At 43.5% G+C, this 10,034-nt stretch overlaps 1 protein-coding gene across 1 annotated transcript in view; it reads left to right on the forward strand.

Moving 5' to 3' along the window:
• Nucleotides 1–10,034, forward strand: part of FGF9 (fibroblast growth factor 9) — a 32,883-nt gene that overhangs the window by 2,975 nt on the left and 19,874 nt on the right. Inside the window, exon 2 of the mRNA XM_008574257.1 lies at nt 5,912–6,015. Within this exon, the coding sequence (XP_008572479.1) occupies nt 5,912–6,015 (104 nt within the window). The remainder of the gene's footprint in view (nt 1–5,911; nt 6,016–10,034) is intronic.

A 10,034-nucleotide genomic window follows, 5' to 3' on the forward strand; every position in this document is an offset into this window, starting at 1 on the left:
GGCCAGCTGCACTGTGTGAGTGAGCCGAGCCGAGCCGAGCCCTGTGTTTGCTAGACCCCCGCTAGCACCCCGAGTGCAGCAGGACTGGACCCCGGCGTAGGGAGATGGTGGATGTTCGGTTGGGCTGTTCTACGCACCACCACCGCCATGGGCTTTTTTTTTTTTTTTTTTTTTTTTGAGGCAGTCACCTTTAAGATAGGACGTTTGCCACCTGCAATCGAGTCATCAGAAATGCAGTCACCCTGCCACCCGGGAAGCGTGCATGCAAGGGTGGGGGCCGCGCGGGCGGGGAAGGCAAGGACGGGCGCGCGCTGGGCTCAGCGGACGAGGACTGCAGGTCCAGCGGCCGAGCAGAGCTCCCCAGACAAAAAGCTAGACCTCTTCCCTCCACGATCCTAGAGGTTGGAGACAAGTGTCGCCAAGGAAGTGACATCTTCACTCCTTAGACTCGCTCGGCACCGTGGGGAGGAGTACTGTTGGCGGGGAGGGGAGCCGGAGTCCCTGCCCAGGAGCTGGGGCGACGCGCGCGAGCGAGCCGGTAGGCCGAGGTCGGCCGCGGGGAGGGGGCGCCTGGCCCTGAGCCTCGCCGCTCACCCTCGTGGGGACGGAGTGGAGTGGGTGGCTGTGCGCAGTGGGGGTGGGGAAGGACGCGAGGCAGGAGGGTTATTTAAGTCTTGCATCCGGTTGCAGTGAGAAGCGGGCCCCCGGGGTGACAGCAGTGCCGCGGTCTCCCGCTGCTACCGCTGCGGCAGGTCCCAATATTAGCAACCTCTGCAGAGCGTGCGTGTGCCCGGAGCCTCCTACCCTCGCCTTCCCCGCCCCGCCCGGACGGAGGCCGCGACGGCGCTAGGACCCCGCGGCGGGAGCGAGCGGGTACCGGGAGGGGGCCGAGGGGCTGCCGAGGCTCGTCGCACCTGGCGCTCCAGCTCGCTGCCGCCTCACCTTCTGCCCTCCTCCCGCACCGAGCAGCGGCCTCCCCTCCTCACCCAGGCCCCCCATGGGGACTTCGTCCTTACCCTCAGTTTCTCTCCAGACTCTCTAGAAGAGTAGCGGGGGTGGGGTGGGGTGACTTTACACCTAGAAGGTGCATTTTCTACCTGAAATGAAACGGCAGAAGGAAACGTGCTGGAAAAAGGATTTTTGCCACCCCCATGCAGCCGCAGGTGACTGCAGCTGCTGGCAAGCTCGGCAGTGACACAGCAGAGGCAGTGCAGGGGACGTGGGGGTGGGGGAGTCTTACTGAGGTTCCTGCAGTAGCTGGGGCGGTGACAACTTGGGTGGGACCTTGAGGGAGCCTTTTGTTTTTTCCTTTGGGGATGGTGGTGTGGAGATAAGGTTGAGCAAGGAGGAAAGAAACTGGGAATTGTCTCTAGGTAATAGGCCGGGGAGCAAGACGTTTCGTTTCACGTATGCATACATTCACTTTTAAAATACTCCTGTCTTGCTAGATGGATTGAAAAAAGTGAGCAGAAAATCAACTGGGGAAATGGTAGTGCGGAATAAAGAGAAAGCGAACGTAGGGCCCGATTTGCTAGGTTGCGTGGGAAGCCTAAGCTGGTGAGCTTTCGGTCTGGGGTGGTGGCTCTGAAGGGCGGGACTTATCAGGACCCCAGATGAGTACCCAAACTGGGGCTGCCCGTTCAAAGGGGGTCAGTGAGGAGAAATATGATAGATGGCATGATTTTTAAGAAAGGTGGGTTAAAAAAACCCCTTATTTCTATGGTTTTACACTTTAAAGAATTCTGGTCTATGTGTTTCTCTCTTCAGTATCTCAGTAGGGGAAAGATTGACTAGGATTGCTTCAGATTCTTGAAAAATTGGTGGGGCTATAATTCAGTTAGTCATTTCTCAAGTAAACTCTGAGATATGCTTTCGTTGTTGCAGACTTACCCAATACAGGCTTTGAGATGAATGTTCTGGGTGCCCTGGTGTGAGCTCCTCCCGGTGAGCAGGGAGCTCTGTAGGGGAAGGGGCTTAATTGATAGCCTCGTTTCATGCCTCTCTTCACAGTCTGCACATATTTGTGTCCTCTGAAGAGTGCAGCTCTGTTACCTGTTGGGGCTTTTAAGTTAGAGGTTTGTTTGATGTGAGCCAGAGTGGAGCCGCTTCGGCCGGCCCTCCCAGCCCCATCGCTGGCCTTGACACACACAGCCTTGGAGGTGAGGCCCACATGATCGGCTCTAGTGGACTGGGCCAGCTTTGGGTTAATGGCCCCTTCGAACAGAGCCAGGGCTCTGTTCACTTCTGGGGCTGATCACTAATAGCCAGTGAGTCTGGGGCAAGGAGGAACGTCTGGTGTGGTCATTTTCCTGAAGTAGTCCAGGCACTGAGCCGGACCAGGTATGATCTGGTACCTCATCAGACTCCAGAGCATCCAGTGAGCATGTCCTGATTCAGAACTGCTGACTGCTGTGGACGAGAATAGAGAAACGACAGTAGATACTGACCTGTGCTTCACTGTCACTCTGTCACTGACTGTCACTGTGGCCCTTCTGAACTGAGGATGTTTAGTTGTGTCTGCCTAAGAGGAGAGACAGGCCACCAAGGTGCACACGTGAGGGCCACAGTTTCAACTTTAGGCATAATCCTGTCATTCCCTCCCTCCCTTTCCTTTTTCCTTCTTCTCTTCTTTGCTCTTTCCTCCTTTTCCTTCCTCTCCCCTGATCATTACACATTCAAGTCTCTACAGAGCAGCCTTCTCCTGGCTGTTACTGATCCAGCACCCTCTGTGCTGCCCACTTGTGTGAGCAGGTGCGGCGGGATGGGCTGCACACAGAGGGTGCAGTTGGCAGCACTGCCTGCACCAGCTCTGGCCCAGAGAGGGTTAGTTGACCTGGTTGAGGTTAGAGAATTCATTTTGGACAAGGTGGTACAAGGAATGATAAGGATTCTAGTCTGGTTGGGGTGGGATCCTGTTGCTAGGTTGCCAGGTCTTCCTGACCTTACAGCACTGGCTCTCCCTGCGTGTGGGGGAATGACTGTGACTCATAATTTTGGGTGTTGCACTTGCCCTTGGATCACTGAGGTGACCTCATAAGAAGCTGGGCTGTTCTTTTGAGGTCTCTTTTCAAGGAGCTGCAGAGATAGGGATGGTGGTTTGAGGTGATGAACTCTTTCACACCTGGGGCACTAGGTAGCTCCCGCTCACTTGGATAGCTCCTTGAAGATTTATGTCAGGTGTTACTCTTTTCAGGACGCCTCCTCTGACTCACCTCCCCAAAGCTGAATGTGCTGCCCATCTTCGGGCTGCCTATACCCTGAGCATCTCCTCTCATTGCGTTCACCACGTTGTTACTATGTTTATCTGTTTGTTTGTCCTTCCTCCCATTAGATGGTAAGCTATTTGAGGGTATAGGGCCCAGGCTATATCTTATTTATCTTTATATACTCAATAAATGGTGTGGTACTTGGCTTAGAATAGTCTCTCAACAGTTTCTTGAATGAATAAGTAAGTGAACGCATATGAATTACAGCTGTCCTGTCAATGCCAGAAAAATAAACAAGATATATATCTTAGTATGTTCATTTCCAAACTGTGTAATAATAATGATAATAATAATAATTAATGAACTTAACTAAATGAAAATGGTATAGAAATCACAGATACATGAAAAAAGATAAAACCAAACGTAAGATGTGCCTAAGAGTTAAGGAAATAGGCTTTGGAATCTGGGTGCTTTATTTAACCTCCTGAAACCTCAATTTTCCCATTTATACATTGGGGCTTAAAACCTTGTGGTGCCCAGGGTGGTTCTGAGGCTTGAAATAGGGAAGACTTCTCATTTGGCACAGACTAAATGGTCAATATTCTAGTTGTTATGACGGGCACTGTTGTTGCTGTTATTATTCTTGATCTTCTGTCGACCAGCCAGTCAATGGCTTTGTGAAATCACGCATACCATGTTCGTTGTTGGACGTGATGGGCAATGTTGGCTAATGTTCATTATTAGTTCTCAGAGCTGCCTCATGTTTAAAGAAAACAGAAGGAGCGTCACGGGCCCTTTTATAAGGTATGAGTACCTTTTAGTTTTATGATTAAACTTTTCCTCATTGATATGGTAAATTAAATTGTTGAGAACTCAAAGGGGGAAAAGTGTTTTCTGTATTTCATTTCATAACGAAAATTGGACATTAACTCCTAACACTAATTTCAAGATAAGTAGGAACTACATTGTGGTGCACTTTCAGGTAGCTAGGAAGAGATTCACATGTATGTGGCTCCTAATAGTAATAAAATGCCACAATTTTGATTATTTAGAATCATGAGAATTAGAAATACTACAAGGAAATAAAATAATTGCATCAAAAAGGGAGTACATCGCATGTGAAATGAATCTCATGGGACTATTGCCTTATTTATTGTCCCGTTTGTTTTGGGAGGTAGGGAAGGCTAGTAATAAACTAGCTTGTTTTAGATGGATTTTCCAAGACATTCATAGATTATCAGATTCAAAAGTAATTTGTAATTTCTCCTTATATTTTTTCCATATACTACTTCACATTCTATTAAAATAAACAAGTTTGCGTGTCCAGATAGATATTTTGTGAACTGTAAGAATGAGATAAATTTGTTACATTTTGTGCTTATAAAATAATTAGGAATATTAGAAGAAATAGCTCTTTTTTTTTTTTTTTGCATCACCTTGGAACAGAATTTCCTTTTGAGTTAATCTTTTGCTTTGTTAGATTTATGTAGTTCATGTCTTCATTTGATTGCAGCACACAGTCTATTTTGTGAGAGTTGCAAAATTAATTGTTTTAAAATCCATGTAAGTGCTTTTTTATTAGTCACACGAGACTGACTATAGTACAGTGTTATCCTTAGTTTTTTCTAAACTCTTAAATGTGAGTAAATTTTTCAATATTTGCAGATATTTTTATAATAAGAATTTAATATTTGGTATGCTTTAATACAAGGTATATACAAAGTGTAGCACTTTAACTTATAACAAAAATGAGAAAATGGCTGAGCACTACTAATATTAGCAGTGTCCTAAATATATTATGGGATAATTATCTTAAAACAACAATGCAGTTAAAGAAATTGAAGCTGCTGTTTTGTGGCCATAAAATTCTGGATTTATGCCCAGCTTAGGTGTTGTTATTCTTAGTGAGGTAAGCAAGGCGAAAGAAGGAAAAAAAAAAAAGATTATTACATTGATTTGATTTTGGAATATAGTATTCCATGCCTACTTTAAATCCAGAGTGTTATTGGAAAACAGCATTTTTCCTTCCAGAATATTGTTATCTTAATTGCTTAATTATCTCTTTGAGGGATGTGTGCAGACTATTTTAGTTTTCTAAATGGAGCTCAGTAAAGGTATACAATAGACAGCTGGATGATTTTCTGTATGGACCAGTCAAGGCTTTAGTTAGCACCTCAAGAGAGACGGAAGACCAATTCTCTAAATAGAATTTTTTATGACCTATGCCCATACACAAATACATTTTGTTTTTTGGCTTAAAAAACACACATTTATTTCTCACAGTTCTGGAGGATGGGAAGTTCAAGATCAAAATATTCATACACAAATACTTAATTTCACATTTACAAAGTGGAAGTAGGTTGTTTTTCTCTTGAATTATACTCTTTTAGGTTTATTAGAATGTTTACATTGGTTCACCTGTCCTAGTACTTCTTAGCATATCTATGTAGATACTAGCTTTTTATTTTTTATAATGTTTTATTATGTAAGTCATGTTGAGAAGTATTTTTTTATATCATTTTGATAAGATAGTATTTAGTTAGAAAATCTATTCCTTTAGGCAGCGGCTTTAGAAAAGAAGACACTAGGATAAGGTTTACAAAGTTAGGAGCTGGACTCAGTGTCCTTTGCACAACCCGCAGGGATTTTGACTGCTGAGGACTCTGTGCTCTAACCTGCCCTCTGCCTTCTTGTTTGTCTCACAGGCATTCTGGAATTTATCAGCATAGCGGTGGGCCTGGTCAGCATTCGCGGCGTGGACAGTGGACTCTACCTCGGGATGAATGAGAGGGGGGAGCTGTATGGATCAGTAAGTTCTATGAGAGGCTTCACCAAGCTTTAGACCCCTAGTGTGATTTGAACCGCATTTTCTCTAGATTCAAACAAGTTAGAAATGAAACCGAGTCTGTTTGGAAGGTGAGTGTAGGTTTCTACTTTAGGGGGAAAGCCATTTCATTTTTATTAATAGATAGGCAGCTCTGCCTCTTCATTAGACCAAAGTTGCGAAGAAGATGCTGTATTTATATGCCAAACCACCTTCATTATCAAGTAAATAAAAAATTCACAAGTGTGAAAAATTCCATCTTCATGTACTGAATGAGAGTTATTTTTGAAATGAATTGAAATGATCTTTTCCCAAGCTTTGCCAAGCATTGTAATTAAAACTAGAAATAGACCATGCAGTGAGTCTAAACTCTTTCTCTGAGCTACATAAGGTTTTCATTATGCAGAGAGAGAAGGGAGATGGAAATTGTTGTCAGCTATTTTTGTAGATGAATAAGAATATAGCAATATTGTGATTATTTGCAAGTATTATGAGTTCCCCCCCCCCCCCAGTCTCACTTCGCATCCCCACTAGGTTGTAAGGTCCTTGGGGGAGGCAGTAAATAAATATTTATTGTGTCCTGCCAGGTGCCAGGCACTGTTCCAAGTGTTGGGGTATAGCCATGAATAAGACAGAGTCCCTTCTGCTCTGTGGGGAGGGGACTGACTTTACATCCTTGTGTCTCTTTACTCCTGCTAGCACAGTATCTAAAGCATCTAAAGCACAGTGCATGGCATACAGTAGGGAGTTAATAAATCTTTGCTAAACATGTGACTGTGAAGAATTATTATTTACTATATACTAACTCGGGTTTTCAACATTAAAACTTATAATGAAATTAACCCTTATTTCTTCATTACAATTATTGGTGGTCAAATGAAAATTTAATCCATATTATCTGAAATATGAGAACTTTGATTAAAGTCTACAAAAAGTTGAAAATTAAAATCAGCTTGGAATGGGAAAAGCTCTGGAGTCCTCAGTCCACAGAAATGAAAAGCAAAATTTTTTTAGAGATATAGTCCTTTCCTATCTATATACTGGTAAATATATGTATGCAATGCAAAGATACTCATATGTAGTATGGAAGTTTTACTCAAAACCTCCAGATGACAATAAACTATGGCCTGTGCAATTTGAATTTAATACACACCATTTTTAATGATGTAAGGATCTGATATTTCTGCCTTGGTAAAAAGTTCAAACTATAGGTTGGTTGGTTGAGTTAAGATATTTAAATCTTTTTAAAAAAATGCCTCCTTGAGAGCATAAATTATTTAAAAATGTGTATGTATAGGATTGAGTTTAACTTTTTAAGCACAGTTCTTGGTTTAGGCAGTTATTTATTTCCTAAACAGCTTTTGTTAACGCATTTAAGTTCAAGAAAGATATGCAAGATCTAAGATGAAGGAAGATTTTAAATTTAAAAAATATAAAATGATGTTCCCTTTTTGTCATACCCTCAATTTTTTTCACTTTCAGGTTTATAATAAATGCCTTCTTTTGTGTGTTGAACAGAAGTTCTGATCTTTAGTGTGTGGAAGAGACTATGGTTTATGACAATGATCTCCAAAATTTTTGATCACATACCCCTACCAAAAATTTTTTTGGGAGCATGCATCTCAACATATGCATGTTAAATGATTTTTAAATTGTATATAAAGGTATAGTTCATATCTGTTGTATTATTTTATAAAACATACATCAAAGTAAAGTTTTTAAAGGCTATGATGTACAAGTAAACCCAAGTAGAGGCCATCCTATTTGTTCCTGACTGGAGTTTTCTCCCCAGTTGAGAGATGACCAGTCTGTCAGATGAGATCACCGGTGTGACTCAGAGCCCTGTGGTTTATTGGTTGACAAGGACAGCACATCTAATTTTGTGTTCAGCACAGTTGCTTGTAGGATTGTTGACTGGGCAAGCCACATCTCCCGTCTGGGTGATTTCAGTGGCTTCCTTACTCACGCCCTCCTGCCGGCATGTGCTCCAGTTCACGGCACAGCGCCGGGAGCAGAGTGAGGGGCATGCTGAATGCAGGGGGAGAGCTGGAGAGCACTGTCTTGCGTGTTTTCTGTGAATCCTCACTGCCTTCTTGTGGGCTTTTCCAGCACACACAGAGTGTGTGGTTAGGAGTGGACTTCTCACCTGCACTGCCACACGGCCACACAACTAGCTGACCTCTCCAATCTCTGACTCCCACCTAGGCAAAGGAGGGAATCCAAGAAATGGCAAAATGGCCCTTTTTCCTTGTGTGCTTGAGAAATGCATACCTGCTTATGTGAAGCGTGTCCCTGGGCTTGGAAGTGGCTCTGAGGAAAGTATACTATGACAGACGTTTTTCCCTGTGATGACTGCCTTGTGGAAACATTTCCTCAGCTGCTTCTGTGCATCTAGCATCTCCCATCTCCAATCCATTCTCCGACTGGTGGCAGAATTACCTTCTAAACCTAGAAATGAGTGTCACTTCTCCACTGAGATTCCTTCAGATATTCGCCTTTGAAGGGTGATGCCCACATCTTAGCGCAGCATTCGGTACTCTTCACGGCCACTATGCCTGGGTCTGCTTTGCTAGCGTCATTTCTTCCCCCGTGTGATTTGAGTCCATCTATTTGCCATTCTCCAAACATGTCATGCCGTCTGATTTGAACATGTGGTCAAGTGAATCCCTCTCTCTGGAATGCCTTTCTCTTCCCATCTCTAACTGAGGAAGCAGCACTCTTTCTTGTAAGATTCAGTGAAAATATTGCCTCTTCTGCAAATCCTGCATCATACCACTAACTCTAACCCGAGTTATTCTAGTTAGCATTTCTTGTGTTTTTCTCTGGGCCTCAGTTATACTTTGTTAATATTTCCTTTATTATATAATAACAGTGCAGTTTACAGTATGGCCAATTGTGTTTCTATATTCCCTAATGTATCAAAAGGGCAGGGACCAGACTTTTCAGTGTTGCCTAACACATAACAATGTCCCTTGCAATCATAGCTGCTCAATAAATGCTCATTGGCTTGAACTGAATTTAAAGTTGTGATTTATGGGCCGGCCCGTGGCTCACTTGGGAGAGTGCGGTGCTGATAACACCAAGGCCACAGGTTCGGATCCCATATAGGGATGGCTGGTTGGCTCACTGGGTGAGCGTGGTGCTGACAACACCAAGTTGTTAAGATCCCCTTACCGGTCATCTTTTTAGCAAAAAAAAAAAAAAAAAAATAAAAAATAAAATAAACTTGTGATTTATTTGTCTCCTTCCTTAAATATATAGGTGGACCTTGAAGTATCTCTTCTTGTATGGTCAGTATGTATTTAAGACTCTAGTTGAAGGAGAATCATGGTCTTCCATTTCCATGCTTAATTGGACTGTGTCGATGTTGTCTCTGGTGTGTGTGGCTGGAGGCAGATGTGGCTGAGGCAGGAGAAAGGGTAGTGTCATGGCAAGAGCATGGTGGAGCACTTCCGTCATCTCTAAGATGGAGAGCTTGAGTTGACGTCTGGTATGTCTCTTCCCACTCTAGATGCATGTCAGGAATTCTATAATTTGGATTTTTCAGATTTTGCTTTTGGAGTCTTCTCTGTCTAACCCATGATGTTCTCTGTGCACACAAAATGTTTATGCAGCATGATCTTTACGCCTCTTCTGTGCAGAGCTGCGAGGAAAGCTCCCTGGGCAGCAGGTTATCTCCCTCTGGTCTGCACCTCATGCAGGTGAGGTGGACAGCCTTGCTCTCTGGGGGCTGGAATCTCATGTTTTCTGTTGGGTCTGTGGTTATCATGCTTGGTAAGGCAACAGGAATGAAGAGTGACCGAAATACGTCATTTTCATTGTGATGAGACTGAGGGGAGGAAAGAAAAGAAACAGGCAATACACTGGCGTTTGGAGCTGGAGGAATCTTTACCTGCATGAAGTTGCATAAAGTCCAGTAAACTAAAGTAGAGGAGATTTGTTTCTCAATGTTTTTTTTTTTTTTTTGTCTTTTTTTGTGACTGGCAATGGATCGCAACCCTCAG

The sequence above is a fragment of the Galeopterus variegatus genome, unplaced genomic scaffold (assembly GCF_000696425.1).
Source record: "Galeopterus variegatus unplaced genomic scaffold, G_variegatus-3.0.2 Scaffold1020, whole genome shotgun sequence".
Taxonomy (NCBI): domain Eukaryota; kingdom Metazoa; phylum Chordata; class Mammalia; order Dermoptera; family Cynocephalidae; genus Galeopterus; species Galeopterus variegatus.